The 19024-nt window shown below is 43.1% G+C and overlaps 1 protein-coding gene across 2 annotated transcripts; it reads left to right on the top strand.

Annotated features, from left to right (window-relative positions):
• The first annotated feature begins 421 nt into the window (after nt 1-421).
• c1qtnf6b (C1q and TNF related 6b) lies at nt 422-18960 on the top strand. 2 transcript variants are annotated; one of them, XR_010913850.1, is made up of 4 exons: nt 422-592; nt 4019-4211; nt 8190-8824; nt 10220-18960. XR_010913850.1 is itself a non-coding variant. In XM_067497194.1 (3 exons), exons 1-3 carry the CDS (start codon nt 437-439, stop codon nt 8735-8737), a joined length of 897 nt encoding a protein of 298 aa, XP_067353295.1. In that variant the 5' UTR covers nt 422-436; the 3' UTR covers nt 8738-10020. The 2 variants fall into 2 exon arrangements, 1 of the variants encoding a protein (XP_067353295.1); XM_067497194.1 differs by lacking the exon at nt 10220-18960 and having other exon boundaries at nt 8190-10020.
• The last annotated feature ends 64 nt before the right edge of the window (nt 18961-19024 follow it).

Here is a 19024-nt window from a genome sequence, read left to right as displayed (position 1 = left end):
TTCTTACACACAGCGGTAGAGTAAAGTTGGCAGCTGTAATATAAAAGAAGCATCCCCAGTGGGATTTGTGCAGTTTGAGTTCAGGGGAAATGACATAACGCAGTTTGTTGGCATCCAGCAACGTAAGCCGTGGTAAAGGAAGACGAGTTGTTACCGTGCAGAAGCTCTGCAAAGTGAAACGTGAACAGCACAAAGACAGACACAGACACAGTTGACCTCATTTTTTTGTTTTTTCCAGTGGGTGATGACAGTTTTAGCTCTGTGTTATAAACATTCTGGATGTCTGTCTCAAGTAAGAGTGATAGATGTGGAGTTTGGGGATGAATGTAAGGAGGAAAGGGGGGTGGTGGTACAGGACATAATCACAGGAGGAAACGGCTTGAAGTGAGGAGGAAGAGGAAAAAGGCTGACTTTACATGTTCTTTGGGGGAAGCAAATGCGAGTCCTGAGACAGAAAGGGAGGGAGACAGAGGGAGAGAGAGGGAGACAGAGGGAGACAGAGGGAGAGGGAGCTTTCTCCTCAGTAGTTCCTCCTCTACATTTGACACCAGCCGTCTGCTGTTTCTCCTCCGCTTTGGTAAAACTTCACCAGGTAAGAAAAGCGACCAGCCACTCTGAAAGGAAGTGTCTTTCTGACAATCCTTGTCACAGCCGACACGACTCTGCATAATAATAATAATAATGGTCCTCCGGGGGTGGGGGTGGGGGGCTCAGGGGGGGAAAAAATAAAGAAATAAATGGAGAAGAAAGACCCGGCGGCGCGTCTGCGTGCCTGCAGAGACCTGCAGGATCGAAGAAGTTATTCACAAGTCGCCAACTCAGCAGCAGTTCCACTGGAAAAGTTACGTTTAGCATCCCCGTGCACGCTGCCTGACACGTTGCTTTATGTGCACGAGGTTTGCGTGTTTCTCTCTTTAGGGTTTTGTGTGTGTGTGCGCGCATGGTCTATCCGGTCTGCAGTTGCATGCCAAACTGATGCTGTGGCGTTGTAGACGTGGCTTCTTAAACGAATTCATTATGACTGTAGCATGTGCGTTGTGGTTGTGTGGAGTACAAGGCGTGCGAAGCGTCGTGCCCGTGATATCTGGTGCAAATGGCGCGCGCGCACCTCCTGTAAGGGGTCCTGATGGTGGATGGGTGGTGGCGATGATGGGAGGGTGATGAGCTCCAAGTCGTGATGTAATAGATTAGGTAGTGTTACGCAATGGGTGGAAGAATGATAACGTGGGTTTGGACAGAAATGCAAACAAACACATTTAGACTTAACTCCAAGTACAGTTTGCAGCTATTTCCTAGAACTAATTTAAGGGACAAAACAAAGGGTCTTCGGTTGGGCTATTAAGTCTTTTTGATTTATCCTGAGGGGGATGAATGTCTTGTTGAACTGTGTCAGTCTGCTCCAAAGCGATGGACGGGCAGAAAAACAGTATTGTCCCCTATAATAAAAACAGGGCTGGATGTGATGGAGTGAAAGTGGAGCCCATTGAAGAAGTGAAACTCTCGTAAAACCCAAGATGCTGCAACATTTCATTCTCACTTACTGCATCTCTCTCGTCGTCCCCTTTATGTTGAAGTCTCTTAAAATACTGTATAAATCAGATTAAAATCATGCCAGACTTTAAACTTGTTAAAAAACTTCAAACAATATTGAATTATTGAGTTTTTGTAGAGTCAGAGGACGAGTCTTAAACAAAACACGACATTGTGAACTGTAAAAGTTTCTTCAAACTCCCATAAGCGTAAAAACTGCTGTGAGAGATCCTGAACTGAAAACATACAGAAGAACTACAAAATCAATGGATCTACCAGATTTTCGTTGCTTCAGTCAAGGTGGGGTTGGAAACCCCACCTGGTTCTGACGCTGAGTCTACACAGGAGGTGTTGGGGTCCAATACAAAGTGAGGGTCACCCACATTTTAGACGCACTCAGAGCTCAATACACCATCACTGGCGCCAGGAATAAACAGGCAAATACGCTGCAGGTTGTGTGTCAGCATGTTTGGTTGCAGAGCATGTGAAACACTTTTACAGTCCCCTCCAAAAGTACTGGGACGGCAAAGCCAATTAATTAGCATTTTCTGTAAAATGAGGACATTTGGGTTTAAGATGGAAAGACGGCATGTACATGTAGAGAGAACTGCATGATATTTGATTTGCAAGGAGAAATTTTATTTCAGTTCCAATACTTTTACGGATGTAAAGTGTAAATTATTTTATTTATTTATTTATTTTAATTTTGCAATTACACAATTAGTTATAGTGGCATTGTGGGTCCACAGGAAAATGTACTTGTGAATTGTTTATCTTTTTATATTGTTTTCCACAATATCCCCAACACCAGGGGGCTCTCTATACAGTAAACCTATAATATGGATATATGATATATGATATAGTAAAAATATAGTTTTTTTTTTTTTTTTTTTTTTTTTTTTTTTTACCGTGTGCTTTTCATTTTGTTTTTCTCTTTTGCTTCTTAGATTTTAGCAGATTTATGTTTCACCTGGGGATTTCAGACTAAAAGTGGGGATGGACAGAAAAAGAAAGGAAAATATTACCTGAGCTGGTATTTAATGAGAAACGAGTCGAGATAAATGCATAGAACCTTGTGACCAGTTACAGCTACTGCATGTAGGAGCTGCATGGTGCCGTTCATTGTGAAAGCTAAGGGCCGTGACGCTCCAGACATCACCATCACTCACCGCAGCCGGTTTATAGCTGCTCCTAATTAAAAATGTGGCTGAGAAGAAGTTCGGAATCGATTAGCGTGGGTCATAATGTGATTTCTTCTTATGCGCTGATGGTCAGAGTGCTCTCAGTCTGACAGTTGAAACTGTCAGAGAGGTGATAATTCTACTCTCTGTTTATTATTGCGGTCATAGTGGGTAGTGGAGTCGTACTGAAGTGCATTACAAGCAGAGGTGGTTCTAATGTTTTGGCCACCTCATTAATTATAAATTTGGTGGTGAAAACATGAGAAGCATATAGTTTCCTCTGTATAAGGATAATGATTGAGCTCTACAACCTAAACAATGAGCTAAAAGATGCTGAAAACCTTTAAACTCAGCTTTCCTCCCACAAAGACACCCGCATGTTAGGTTATGTGGTGACTCTAAATTGCCCGTAGGTGTTAAGTGTGAACGGTTGTCTGTCTGTGTTTGTCTGAGAGAGAGCAGTGACCCCCCACCCCATGACCCGAAACTGGACACGCAGTCAGAGTAAATGGATGGATACCAAATGTGTGCGGCCGGGGACCTGACGATCAGTTTGGGAGAGATGGCTGAGTTGAAAATGCTGCAGATGGGGTCTGTGTGTATGAATGTGTAATGGAAGCCACACGACTCCCTCCTTCCTTTTCTCAGCGAGTGATATTGTACACAGCAGTCTTTCGACAACTGCCAGAGATTACATGCGAAGATGTTGACTGGCTTCCATGAACGCTGGAATCTATCCATGATTTTTGGCTGCACCCTTCACTCAAAATACATGTCTGGGCTGTACTGCATTCTGTAAGATTGAGCTGTACATTGAGCATTCAGCTGTGGAGAAACGTACAACTCTGCTGCTTTTAAGGTGGAATTCCTCTCCATGTCTGACTTCCCTGACTAAACAGATGTAAAATCTACAAAGACTTGGGTGGACTTCTGAGGATAACTTTCATCGTTTCAATTTCTGAGCTGAAACCGCCTTCGAACTCCACTGTGTGTGTCATGCAAATGCAATTACACTTGGCCAGTTAACCGCACAAAAAAACAAAAAAAACAAAGTGGTTGGAAAATGTTGGTTTCATGCGGGCAGCACAGTGGTGGAGTGGAGCAACCTGCCAGCTGCTGCCTTTCTGTGTGGGGTTTACTCTGGTTTTCTGCAAAATGCCCATGGGTGTGAATGGCTGTCTTTCTGTTTCTGCGTCCTGAGAGAGGAAGAGAGACGATAGCGAGCTGTCCACCTCTCGCCCAGTCTTGTCTTCTGTAGCTCCAACTTTTTCATTTTTCCCCTTTTTTTCTTTTCTCCCTACCCTCAGGTTGTGGCAGCCATGGTTGTGGTGTATCTGAGGCTGCTCTTGCTCCTTCCCTTGGTTTGCTGTGTCCCTTCCCCCTCCAGATCCCCTCCCAGAAGCTGCAGGCGGTGCTGCGACCACCAAGAGCCCCCAGCGGCTACAGCCCAATATCAAATGCCAGAGGTTCGAACTGTCATCAACATGACCATCCTCAAAGGTACCAGAGCCTTGATTACCTCCTGATAGCCAGTGGGTGTAACTTGTATTCAGCTTAAGCAGCACTTGAATTTGTCTTTCTGTTTGAAACGTTCCTGGTTTTCGCAGGAATTAACATGACAGATCCACAATAAAAAAACAGTTTTTAAAGGCAGTTTGCATCTTCATTCACTTAAAAACAGCCCCACCACAAATATCTGTGATAATTGTGCTCTACATTTCCTCATTGCCACTTGTGGTTTTCCAGATGGCTGTGTGTGTCTGCAGCAAGGCTGCCGTTTAATCAGAAGGGTAATCATGTGTGTTATAATGGAACAGTGCTGCAAAAGTGTAATCGTGCATTCACGGTTAAGTGGAACTTAGACAAAAATGAGACGGTCTTTGAAAAGGAAATTAGACCAAAGAACCAAGTGATCAATAGATTTTGAGCGAGTCTGCCACAGAAATTGGAAATATCTGTCTACAAATCATTGAAAAACAAAAACATTTGTAAAATTTATGAGTATTCTTGCAAAGAAGCATATCCCTACCTCATGTCTCTCTCGTTATCTCAGATTCCATCCATGTCTGGAAGGGGGATAAATGCTAAACAATCTTGTCTTCTAACTTAATTTCACTTCAAACCTAGATTGTAATAAAAAAAAATTGGGAGGGTAGTGGCAGAAAGGGCATCCGGCATAAAAACGACCACGTGTTCCGCGTTGGCGACCCCTGAAGGGACGAGCCGTTTATTCGATCGGCGATTTATTTGGGTTCAAGATGTTGGACCAGAGTAAACTTCTGGAAAGTCGACACAAATCTAAGATCCATACCCTGATTGCCAAAACAAGACCTGATCTCACACAGATCAGGCTTTAGATGTCACGTTCCAGAAGCCACTTTGAGATGATTTTAACTTTGGGACACGGTGCAATATTCTGCTGGAAGATTTGTCCACTGTGATGATAAAGGGATGGGGATTGCAATTGCCATGTGTCTGTCTGGTTAGAAATTGGAAATATTGAGTAGTGGAACTCGTGTACCTACTAAACTGGCCGGTGCGTAAAGCTCCCAATCAGGCCTGCTGGAAACTGTGCGACCCTATAAAGACCCTTTCCTTTTTCACATGGTTGGCTCATGTCCATACAGTCAGACTTAATACAGAGTGTGTTTGTGTTGCTTTATTTACATGTGCAAGTTTGTGTTTAAATCTAAAGAGAACAGAAAGGGACAGAAAGATTTATCATAATGTGAGAATTTGTAAATACACAAATACTTTCTAACAACCAACAGCCATCTACACTGCTGGCGGTAGATTTGTGAGAACATGTGTGTCCAATATCAGCTCCATGGCAGCCAAATCAGCCAGTCCAAAGATGTGTCATCACCCCGTTGTTTTATCTATTGATCCTTGTGATAAGTGGACAAGCCAAGCTTGTTCTGACCCGGGATTAATCCCCAAACTAGGCCAACTGCTGAACCACAAATAAGAGAATTCCTTTATACTTTTACTCCTTTGAATCAACTTATTGCATGCACACACATACTTTTGGGCACTTAAGGCACTTTTATACCACAGAAGAACTCGGGAACCTTTCCATCGGAAGCACTTAAGGTCTGTTTAAATTTGATGGAGAGAGCTTGTGTGAGTTGAGCCACATTTCACACTGGGCCACAAACTAACCAGACAGCATGGTATCAAAAAGGACTGATTGACAGAAAGTAGATGCAAACATCCGACGATTCAATTTATGTTTATAAAGTTATTATTTTTAGTTCTTCTCCCTGACTTAGTGTTTTATTTATTCAGTTAGTTATTTTCTCCATTTTGTGGCTCCTGAGTTGCTTTAGATTAAACGATGTCACATAAAATAAAGATAAACTGTTCATAAGTGGATTATCATCCCTTGAATCACAGCACGAGTTGATGTACTTTGCAAACAAAGAGAGATTGCACTGTGTCACTGTTATGCTGCTTATGTGCTGGGAAACACACATAAAAAAAACACAAGAACGTGCAGTTACACACTCGTGTAAAATAGCACACAACTGAGCAAATGTAGTTACAGCACAGTCGTACAATTTGCACAGGCAAAACACGCATACTCTCGCTAACTGCTCCTTGGAAAAATCTGAGAATGTTCTGTGTGTGTGTGTGTGTGTGTGTGTGTGTGTGCATGTACATGAAATGTATCGCTCACACACATCGAACTGAGTCATTGCTGAAACAGGACAAAGAAATACAAGTCGCAGGATAAAAGTTCAGCCCCGCGGTCATCAAGCTGCTGTTCGTTGAAAACGTGTTCACACTGGTCGCAGCCGGACAGATCGTTGTCTCTGTGTGGAGAGGAAGAGCTGTGTTTAGTCCAAGTCTCCAGAAGGTCTTGATTATGGTGGGTGTGGGCAGGGCGATCCCTTTCTTCCTGTGCGGCTTGTCCAGCCCGCAAGTGTTTTATCAACACTGTGGAGATAGGATGGGAAGATATTACAGAAGTCTGTTTTATGTAGTTTTTCTTCCCTCCCAATGCCTAAGAGCTTCACAGAGCTACTTATATTACACCCTGTCAACATTTTATGGAGCAGTTGTTTCCCTTTCTCAGGCGAGCACAGCTTATACCAAAGTGTCATGTACTGTGTACATATATAAGAGTAAAGATAGAAATAATTATGTGTTGACTGTGTCTGTGTGAAATATCAGTAGATGTATGAATATTGGATGCTTTTCTCTGTTGCTTTGATCTTTTATTTTGAACCTCCCCTTGTGGGATCAATTATTTTTCTTTTGTATCCCAGCTCTAGTCTTCTCTCTTTATTTTTTAAATCCTACTTTATCTTATCATTTGACGAGTTCCGGTACCTCAGCAGAGCCAGTGGAAAAGTGTGCCGTCGCATGATTCAATGTGCAAATTGTTCAAACCGTCACCATTTGAACAATTTCAATGAGCTGTTTTGTTCGTTGTTTGAAGCGTTTGGGCATTTTTCACTCGTGACGTGAGAGGATTTCACAGCGACGGGTTTTTTTTTTTTTTTTTTGGTGTAATAATAGCAATGGCAACCACTTAACCACTCTCTTGATGACGCCGCCAAGCACTAGTTGGACGTGTAGCAAATTGTTACGTGTCTTTTGTGACGGGTTTTACCTGTGTCAGAGACAATGCTGTGCAGACCACTGAGCTACATTCTTTAATTCACTATGGGACAGAGTCGCAATTTGTGACTAGAGAGTTCAAACAAGATGGTTTTGCTCTTTACGTGTTACTAAGGAGCTAAAGGCAACTGAGTCTTTAAAAGACACAAAATGGCCCCGATGGCCACTTGCTGTATTTCAGTGCCTGGACAGTTCCCATGACAACCCCATAACTAACAATTTCTCATTACCACTGACCACTGTTTCTCAGGCCCGTTTTGGCATTTCAGCATTCTCCCTGTGAGCATCCTGTGTAGGCAGAAACGAATCACATCAAACTGATTTTAATTCCTTCTGGTCTTCAGCAGGGGTCAATAAAGATCAGAGATTAGTTTGACTCAGGTTCAGTGTGTGGCTTTTCAAATGGCTCTTGTCCTGTTACAGCCCAAGAAGAGCTCTACTTTAAGATAAGCATACGAACCTTTTAGATTTATAAGTACGACTTAGTCGGCTGCTTTCAACCTGTAACCAGTATTAAAGGCAACAAAAGCTTAATGGCATTGTGTGGACAGCCAGCAAAAGAGTTCATATTAACTCTCAGACCTTAGTTATTGTCTCTGTATGAGCTGCTTTTTGTTAAGTGGAAAAATCCCCTCTCTAAATCTTTCTGTTCTTAAAAATGGTCTTTGGTACAGTCAGAATTATGTGACCTGAACCTACAGAAGTCCTGTTATCTCAATAAGCAAAGTTCCCCAGTTAAAAAAAAAAAAAAAAAACTTATCTAAAGTTGGAAATGTTTATCTAAAGTTGGAAATGTTCAGATCAAGCACTTGATGTATTTTCCCACACTGGTATTTTCTCTTGTCCACTCAGGTGATAAAGGAGACAAAGGAGACAAGGGAACCCCTGGGAAACCAGGTCTGGATGGACCCCCTGGCTATCGTGGGCCCGTGGGCCCTAAGGGCAGCAAAGGCCAGGCTGGTGCCCCCGGAGACCCCTGCAAGATCCCTCACTCTTCCTTTTCAGTGGGACGCCGCAAGTCCCTGCACAGTGTGGACTACTACCAGGCGCTGGTGTTCGACACCGTGTTCGTCAACCTCCACGAGCACTTCAACATGTTCAAGGGCAAGTTCTACTGCTACGTGCCGGGAATCTACTTCTTCAACGTCAACATTCATACCTGGAACTTTAAGGAGACCTATCTCCATCTGATGCACAATGACAAGGAGCAGGTGATCCTGTACGCTCAGCCCAGTGAGAGGTCCATCATGCAGAGTCAGAGCGTCATGCTGGATCTGGCCCTGAACGATGAGGTCTGGGTCCGCCTCTACAAGAGGGAGAGGGAGAACGCCATATACAGTGACGACGTGGACGTTTACATCACCTTCAGTGGATACCTGGTGGCGCCTAGCCTCCAGTAAAGAAAGTGTAACAGAACCGTAAGAGGACTGGCAGAAAGTCTGGGTCCTATTGCCATGGATACTGATTTTACATCGAGAACTTTACAAGTTTGGTGCTTTTAAATATCACTTTCCCTCTGGAGAGAAACAGTCTGTGCTTTCCAAAATGTGGACTGCCCAAAAATGTTAGAATCCAAAAAGGACAAGGACAAGAGAAAAGTAGCACAGCAAACAAATAGGAAAGAATTGAAAGGACTTGAAATTGCACTAGAAATATGAATTTGTACAAAGTAAAAGAATTGTCTTAGTTCAGTGCTGTGCTAGTTTTCCTCTTGGGGTTTCTCCTTTCAGGGACTTTCGTGTCAGTTATCAGGAATCGCAAAGCTGTGCAACAAGTTAAATCACACGATGACGCTTCTTGTTTCGGGGAGAGTTGCTGCCATAGCTTTAAGAGCAGTCACTTCACCTGAATCACAAGGAATTTTCCACACGTAGCCAGGAAGATGGCTCAAATTCGATTTCCTTAATATATCACCTAGGTATAATAATATTAGACGGTGCTGCACTAAGCTACTGCACGGAACAAGAAAACTGCTTCTGTTTGCTCCAGAATATTCTTGTCAGTGATATCATATATATACAGTAGAACAAATGTTTGCAATTAGTTTCAATGACACTGCATTTATTATATTACAGGATGTAATTTTACTCTCTAGCCGTGGCTTCTTGTTAACTGATTGATGTTCTTTGTGTTTGGGATCAGATCTAAAAAACTTCTGGTGTGATTGGACCATTTTCTGAACGTGCTTGAGGTGCATTTTTAGATGTAGTCTCTCTATTTTTTGGAAAATGATTCAATACATGTTGGCTTCACAGGTAGTTTTCCCATTTCCCTTCTGCATTGTGTTCAACGTTTTGGAACAGTGAGGATGTCTAGAGCTCGGCCCTGTATGTGGCAAGTTGATGTAAGGATCCTCCTATTAGTCTCTCACGAGTGTTGGAGAAGGATGGTGGAGAAGGATTCCTATTTAAAAAAGTGTTCGTTTTTTTTGCCTTGAACACCACAAACATTCCAATTGTAATTTTTGGGGTTGCGATGAACTCGCCCTTCAAACATATCCCAACATATCCGTTGAATAAAAACGACTAAGGTGATTCAGCAATACATTAGTTTGAAATGGACTGAAGGCTCTGTAAGAATGAATATGTCAAACTGCAGAGCAGTTCCTGTAAATAGCTGTATAATAGCTGTTTTTTTTTTTTTGTATCACTGTGCAACAAAAAGATACTTAATTATAAGAAATTAAACGTCTTTATAATTTCATGTGAAATCAGGAGCCTGTGTCTACAAATACCATGTCATAATATCGCATGTTCTTTCACCACGATGAACACACGCACGATCACTTCCACATTTTTGCTGGAAATGTTGTTTTATATATACAGTTTATTTATTTATTTATTTAATATTCTAATCTTTTCTTTTTTTTTCTCTTTTCTTAGAAGCGGCACCTTCCAGCTTGAGATCTGGCTCACAATCAAGCTCCTCAGTGCTATGAGGGAAAAGCTATTTGAGATTTAACCCCCCAAAACTGGCTAATGCTCTAAAATAAACAAAAACCCATCTGAGGCCTTGGAGACAGTGGATGGGTCTCTGCAGCAATGCCAGCTCCATCTGTCTGGCCATATCTCTCCCATTAGCTCTAATGCTTTGCTGGAGGAAAAGCAGACTGCAGCATTGTAAATACTTTAAGCCGTGAGTGGGGATGTGAGAGCTCTGTTGGGAAACAAAGCAGGACATCTGAACAGTTTCCTGGATCATCAGCTCAGCCCAAACTAGAGAGCAGAGACTGTTCCATTGTGCACGCTATTCGTTCACATTAGTGCCTGTTAATTTTGGCGAGATTAGGTTTGTCTAACCTGAGCTTTTAATACTGAACAAAAAAAAAAGGTGCATCTAACCAAAAATACTCGAGGACCGTAAATTTCAACAGTGCTTTACAGCCCAATCAGGCCAATAAACCGGAGAATTAGCTACTGAATAACAAGTTTGCTCCGAAACTCAATATACGCTCACTTTGTTGCCCTTTAAATATATAACAGCACACAGCGCTTTAATAAAGTGTCAGTTACAGCTTTTAGCCCAATTAACTCGACTTTTACAAGATTGCCAGTTGATGCTGTTTTACTCAAATCCTATTAAACAATAAACGATCCGGTGGCATAAATTCACTTCCACTTATCCCAGCTGTGCGCCAAAACATGAGCTGACAGGCGGCATAGGACCAAGGCTGTGCCAATGTAGAAGCATGATGGGGACGGGTTGATTTGTACTACTGCTGTGTATTGCGTTGGCCGTCTTACGCCGTTGTTTATGAGTAACTTCCTAGTACGAGCACGTACAACTAGAAATCTGTCAAGCACGCAGCTCGCATCGTAGCAAGTACCTCAGAAGACATGCTGCCCAATCATACAGTAGTATATCATGTAAACGATGTGCAAACCACCTTGAGAACTACAGCCACAAGGCCCCTCAAGTCTGATTAACCGAGCAAGCCAATTACAGCATTACAGTGTTATCTGCCTGAGCAGGAAAAGCAGGAAATTAGAGGAGCAATTCCTCCGCTGGTGACTGAGAACATCAGTGCAGGAGGATGTGATCGCAGTGCGTGGACAAATGCACAGAGAGGCATCTTATTGCAGGGTTGCAGCGCGCAAAGCCCTCATTACCAGGCTGAATGCATATTTCAGAGTTCGGCGGTGCAAACCAAAAGCACTGGTCTGCACAGATGTCAAAAAAGAGTGATGTGGTCAGATGAGTTCGCCTTCGTCAGCATTCTCCGTAAGTGTGGGAGTGTGTACAGCAAGAGAATACTCGACATCAAGTCAACATCAGCCCATTGGTAAAAGAAACCAATCAAATTAGACTAAACTCTAAATGGACTCATTACATACAATCGCCTTTTAAAGTATCAGTACTACTGTGAGGTGTGTTCCATCCCTACATCCTCTGTACTTCTGACAGTTATGCAACTGATCGAGCAGAAGGGAAATTAGATGGCGTTTTTGTGACGGAAACGATCAATGTTTTGAGACTGTGAAGACAGGTTAAAGGCAGTTTTATACGTTGCGGAGTTTAAAGGCCGAGCCTCAAGGCTAACAGCTGTTCTCGGAGCTGACTGAAAGTCTCATAGTTTAGAGGCAGGAAGCGGGGCCGAGTGCCGAGGCCGCGCTCTCCTAATCACAACCACATGACCTCTCACCGCACTCATCTGTCAGAAGGAGAGAGGGCTGAAGAGTAGATTGGGGGGGTAAGAGGGATACAAGTAGTAAGGAAAGAAAACATGACTAAAGTGGCTGTGGAATGGAAATATATGCATGGTAGATCAAAGAGGGAAGAGGGAACGTTATACCGCTTGAAATCAGAAAATCCAAAGATATTAATTTAAAACATCAGCATTTTCTCTTAACTCTACAGTCGACTCCTGCTGTATAAATGGAGTAGACGGAAGGACATGCTGAGGGATGAGAGTGCTCTCCAAAGTAAGCAACATCATTTCTGAATTATAAACATACAGTACCAGGGAGCTACTGTGTGTGTGTGTGTGTGTGTGTGTGTGTGTGTTAGTTCATGGATACACACGTTTTGAGGTGGCACGTCTCTATAGATTAAGTTCTTTTTCCTGCTTCACAGTTGACACTGTGAATAAAGTTTCCTTTGGCGTTTGGTGGAAATCGAGGTTTTTCCCAGATCAGCTCTGTGTCTTAACACCATGTCCCATTTAAAACTATAACCTGACACTTTCTTTTGGTAACAGTCACGGCCACACCAACAACATTAAACAGCTCCGTTTCATGTTGATATGATATCGATCCGATGTGCTCGTTTGGCTCAGTGCAGCTTGGCTTTCCTTGTTAAGGTCTGTAAGCTACGGCTTTAATATTCCATATGTCGCTTTATGGCTTCTGCCTGTTTGCAGGTGTCGTGCTGCTATTATGTCGATGAATCTGTGGTTGATTTCCCATGATGTGCATTGATCTTCTGCAGGCATGTGTAGGCCTATGTCACCACAGCTGTTACAGGAAATGTAGCTCTATACATTGAGCTCATTTATTGTGCGTGTGTGGTGTGTTTGCAGTTGCTACTATAGTTTCATTAATGATTAATTTAATCATCATTTCCTGTTTTAAACTTGTTTTAAAACCTCAAATGTGTTTGCATTCAAATAAAGCGCCAACAGTCTTGCTCCTTCACATAGATCATTCGAGAAGCTATTTAAACGATCACAGAAACTACTTTTTTTTAAAGCTACAATATGCAACTTAAGCTATGGATTTGGCATAAGATATCAAATTAGGAGCTTGGTTTTGGAGCATATTTCTACAATTTCTTCAAACTGCATTGGTTTACATGGTAATAAATCAGGCTTTTCCAGTTACATTGTGACTTTATTACGTAAACCATGATTTTTAGTAAACTCAATTTAATCAAGATCTAAGTGCCGTTTCACCGTCTCTATCCGTTGTCACTCACGCTTTGTTTTCCTTTTTAGAAGCCTCACTCCCTAATAATTGGGTAATAGCTCTTAGGAGATCATTGCCAGAGTCCTGCCGGGTGAGTCAGACACAAGAAGAAGGAGGATGTATGTGCAACTGCCAGGCATTGCTCTGTGCTCTGCTGGATTGTGTTTTATCTCACAGTGAAGGTCACGAGCTGAGCAAACATGCGCAGATTCATGTCATGAAGATTCATCGTCCGATTCATGCAAACGAGGCACAATTTCGTCTTGAGCCAGAAGAACTTTTGAGTCGACAGAGGAAGTAAAAGTTGCTGTGAACAATGTAAACGTCTCACGACAAATCTGCCGTTTGCACATGTCCGTGTCACACAGGCAGAGGCAGAGCAGTTGTCCACCAATCACAGCGTCAGCAGTTTGAATCCCATCTCCACCTGACCATAAGTGTCCACTAAACGCCAAGTTGCTCCCTGTGGGTCAGGCCAGTGTGTTGCGTGGCATCGTGTGAGTGTGTGTGTGTGTGTATATTTGTGTGTGAATGAGAAATGTGTTCTGTGTGCTAAGGTTGAAAAGTGCTATGTACCATTTTGAAGGTTTGCTGTGGTCGGTAGAGGGTCAGCAGGGCTACTTAAAATGAATGTGGGTGCACTCCAGTACATCTCCACCCCCCAATTATTACCTTTCTGATAAGTTTCAAGCTAAAAACTGAGAAATTATAACCATGTGAAAGTAGAACTCATTGGGGTGCTGCTGGATTGGATTGGGTTGGATTTTACAGGTGTACCTAATAAAGTGGCCAGTGAGTGTAGCTTGTCAAGCCTGATTGCATCACTACTGCATTGTAACATTTATAAAGTACTTGTAATGTACAACGGTGCTCAGCCAATATTTGGGTAAATCCCCTTTTAAACTGCACTGGAGAAAAAGACCAAGGTTTTGCGGAGCACTTGCGTTTCTCCCTGGACAAATGTACAACCAGGCGAGTCCAGGCGAACGTAGTTGTTTGGTTTTCAGAGCCAGTCTCAGCAGTTGACAGGGCAGGGTCCTTGAGGAGGCGGATAAGGTTCCTCCTCTGGTTGAGGTCTTGAACTGCCCTGATGCTCTCCGGGCTAAAGACCAAATGTCGGCTCCCAAAGACGCCTCAGGTTGTAGCTCCTATTTGCGGCCTGCAGTGAGTGTGATGTCAAGCCGGGAAAGACTCAGCTGATTCTCCGGTCTCCTGTGTCAAAGTGTGCAGGAATTTGTGAGCTTTTAGTTAGTTTTGCTTCATTTAGTCTATTGGATGCAACGTCCCGCTTTGGCTTCCCAGTTTGTCTCCAAGTGGACGTCGGCTGTAGAGTCACAGGCCAGCGTTACCTTAAGCTGCCACCACGTGCTGCTGCTTTAAGTGTGGAAGGTGGTGATAAGTAGGAGGCCTCACAGCCGGAAAGGAACTGTGTCATTTAGAAGCGGGGGAAGGGCAGTGATCTCCCAGAGGGTCTAGAGTTTTTGTTCCTACCAAATGCCAGAGTGCGGTCGGCTATAGGACCATAGTGCAGATGACTCTTCACCAGCAGAAACACCAACGTGAGCTGTGGTTTTTCCCTTTGGACGACATTCATATCCTTGTTGTGCGTCTTGAGCGGCCGTCTCTGTCTGGAAGTGGCATCTTGCCTGAAGGCGTCTGACAATAAACGGGCAAAGAGGGTGACCCTGATGTGAAAGGAAAGTGACGCTGACGTGGGTTCGTGTGACCAAGCCAGCACCGAAGACTAGATCGTGGTGCTCGCGCGTTACGTTTTCTGCAAAATCTTGTTCTTGAGAGTTGCCGGTTTTAGGTTCTCAATTTGTCAATGGTAGAGTGAAAACCACAGTAGCCTCCAGATGCCGCATTGAAAAGGTTCCAATGAGGGACCAGTGAGGTGAGATAAACCTTTATTCGTCTCACGGTGGGGACATTTCTACATTACAGCAGCCAAATGGGTCAATGTAGGGCAAAGGTTTCTGTGCAGTATGAAAACCCAAAAAGTCTAACTTTAAAAAAAAAAGATCCACATAAATAAAAAGAAATTAACACAACACAAATACGTATACAAGCCTCAAATAAACCACTTATCCATTAAACTTCTCCATTGTGCTGGACCCTCGCAAATGGGCGTTGTTCTACAGTCACAGGCAAAAGTATAACAAAAAAATAAAATGGAACCCTTCTCTCAGACATTTGTTCCAGTTGCAAAGGTTCTGGTATTCGCGTGCTCGTTGCTTGTGTTTGCACTTTTTGCAACAACACACAAACAAAAAACCCAGAAGTTTTATTGGTGCCGATACTTCTGCCCATGACTGCAGTGCAGACACCCAACTGTAGCCACACTAGCGTCCCCGGATGTCCTGCTCCCATGGTTACAAAGGGAGTCCACCCACAACAATAACATTACAGTTAAACCGTTAAACACACGTCGACGTGCAAAATAAAGAGCTGTCAGACACCATCTGTGCTCCTTATTTATTTATTTATTTTAAGGTTTTTGGTTTCCAAATTACAGAGCGATTCACCGTAGTTAGCCTGACTTCACCCTGTGCTTTCAAACATTTATACACATCCAGTGTGCACACACGCACGGGCATGCACAGAATGCCATGCAATACAGTTGCAATACCCGTCCATTCTGCCTGAGGCCCTCTGCAATCTCTGCCATCCAGCCCTGCTGCCGCTATCCGGAGTCTTCCATCTGCAGAAGCTGTGTCTGAGGGATTATCATTAGCTCTGACACAGCAGCATCCGCCTGATTTCCTCATTTCTGTGGCATTTTTTTTTTGCTCAATTTTGGTTTTGAGCTGTGACTTTCAGGACAGGTGCCCCATGGGAGAGGAGATCACCGACTTAATCGCTACTCATTGAGAAACACGCTGCGTAGTTTTGGGTGGTAGTTTCCACGGAGACCAAGCAAACGCCTTCCTCGAGGCACTTTGGCAGAGCAGCCAGTGTGGGAATGACCAGCAGTGGAAGAAATGACACAGTAGTACCGTCATTGACCAATTAGGTCAGAGCTGGTTTAGGGGAGAAAAAATAAATAAAAAATACAATAGTGAGTCAGGAAATGTTCTTTTTCTTTTTATTTTTGCACTTTAGTCGTCCTTGCATGTGGACTGCCTACTGGCTCACGGCTCGATGAGTCATACGGTTTACTCACTGTGGTCTTGAGGAATGACGAGCCCAATATGATGTGGCATGATTTGCTTGTTTGGAAGAATCACTTACTGTATGTGTGCAAAGTATCACCCAAGCCCAGATTGTCTTCTGCAGGGATTAATATACCAACACCTTCATTAATCTGGGCTGTTATTTTCTGCTAAAATACACATACATGAAGTGAAAAGTTGTATTTACCTTTTTTTTTTTTTTGTCATCATGCAGTTTTTGCTGTTGCAGACTTATCCTCATGGCATCACTGCAAGTGTTCACGGTATCTTTTCAGATATTGCATTGCTGCATTACCACAAATAACAAATACCGTGTCCAGCATAACAAGAGTGTTACACGCTGTTCCTCTTTCATCCAGCAGACAGTCCATCATCTTAACTGTAGGGAACATCAGGTTTCTGTTTCTTTGCCACTTTGGAGCCGTTTCCTCCTCCATTATTCATCGTTCGTTTCAATTTCTGTCTGTTCCCCATACATCACAGTGTTACTGTGATTCCGGAGAAAAGCTTTTTAATTGAATGATCATTAGCCGCTGAGATGTGGGTGTATGTCAGCAGCAATTAGGAAAAACACAATGAGGACATTAACAGGTGATGAGATTAGCTTTACTCATTAATGCTGACTCCAAATGGAGCCGTTAGGACAGCAGTGAACGCAGAAGATGAAGACAAAGACAAAAGTGATATGCCAATTAAAATAAGTGCGAATGATATTCGCGTTTTGACACTTTTATTTAGAAATTCTTCATGCATTGCAAAAACAGCATCACGGCATCAATAACTACAGGCACTAATATATGATTTGTATGTTTTTACGGTCAAATCATTTTCCGCTCCGTCCTGGCCACGTGTCGAGGTGTCCTCGGCCAAGACACTGAAGGCCAAGTTGCTCCCGCATGACACCCACCACCATCGGTGTGTGTGTGTGTGTGAATGGGTGAACGAGAAGCAACATTGTACATAAGCGTCTGTTTACCACTCACTGCCATTCAAAGATCATATTCATAGGTTGGAAAATGGCAAACACCAGAACCGAGCCCAGTGGTATACGTCTATATCTCACAACTATAAAAGAGACAACATGAATCAATGTTTCTTCTTCGTTCTAATTTAAAGAGCTGATAAGGACTAAAAAGTAAATAATGCATGTGCAGTTTTCTTCCTGTGCACCATTTAAAGTTTGCACAACATGAAAAACATCTTTTGCTCGGTCAGTCACTCTTTTTCTTATCCTTCCTTCATTCCAAGGGCCCAGCGTAGCTGTGTGCATAGATGTGGTGTCGTAAACTTTCATCCGGTCCTCGGAAGAGGTCCCTAGGACTGGATCACAAAGTTAAATAGTGGAGTAGGAGCCAAACCAGGCCTACTGTTGCGACGACAGAGAAGCCGTTTTGCTATTTTGGGGCTTTAAGATTCAGCTTCTGGGAGCCACCAATTTCCACAGCACAATTCCTGAGATGAATTTATTTCGTTTAGTCAGCTAAGAGGAACGTTGGTTTCATGGCGGTGCAGACGTGGAGCACAGTCAGCAAAAATTAACCTCCACAACAAATCCCATAAACGTATACAAATACCAAGGTCAAAACATACATTAGCCTTTAATGGGGCTAAAATAGAAGCAGTTTGCCCTAATAGCACTTACAGTACATTGTTTTCATGATCACCACTGCAGCATGAACAATTGTGTTTTCGTGAGCGATCATATCCGTGCACCTTGATGCCAGGCTGCCTTTTTACATTACGTCTGTGTGATGCACGTTAGCTGTTTGAAGTCCCGGAGCTCTGTGGGAATTTCTTCAGATAGTCAAAGAGCTTTTGTTTGTGGCTCATTGTCTCCACTTCAGAAAAACACCAGCAGCACATTCCTGAGTGTGTGGCCTGGGGTGGAAGCGGTTACACCCTGGTGCACAGTGGTTGGTCTGGCGCTTACACTGGACATGAGGCCGGTTCCCTCCTTCCCGCGTGGACACGTCATAGGAATGTTGGCTCCGAGTGACACTTTTACCTGTGGTTGTACTTGTAGATATGCTATCTTATCCTATTCATTTTGCATGTAGGTGTTAATGTCTTATTTTATCACCTACAGTAGCTGTCGTCAGCGCCGTAGTTTGCGGCAAATGCATTTCCCCAAATGTCAAAACAATTGCTTCAAGTACAGGATTAAGTGGCTGCTGCATTGTTCATTTATGGATCTGTAGGTAAGAACACACTTACAGGAATCCTGCTAAAATTAAACTACTGATCGGTCCAGCCTGTAAGACCTGCACAAATGTTCACACTTTAAAGTTCATGCTGTATTGTAATAAATTATTCTTGGTGCAAGCAAGAGTTTAAAATACTAGTTTAGGGTAAAAATGAGCCTAATGTGCACAAAGATTTGATTCCTAATGACCTCTAATTATATATGTGCGGCAGTGCTGCCCTCTAGTGAGACGAGGGCTGGATGACGCAAATCATTGCACAACAGAGATACACACAAACACATTGGGGTCTTCGTAGGACTTGGACGACAATGATTGACGTAATGCATTCACCAACCCTTTAAGGCTTGTGTCTGTATGACATCTAAACCTTTTAATCTAGTTAAAACAGTTCTTGAGCTTCCAAAAGC

This window comes from Channa argus, chromosome 3 (assembly GCF_033026475.1).
Source record: "Channa argus isolate prfri chromosome 3, Channa argus male v1.0, whole genome shotgun sequence".
NCBI lineage: Eukaryota > Metazoa > Chordata > Actinopteri > Anabantiformes > Channidae > Channa > Channa argus.
This window is presented reverse-complemented; position numbering and strand designations above follow the sequence as displayed.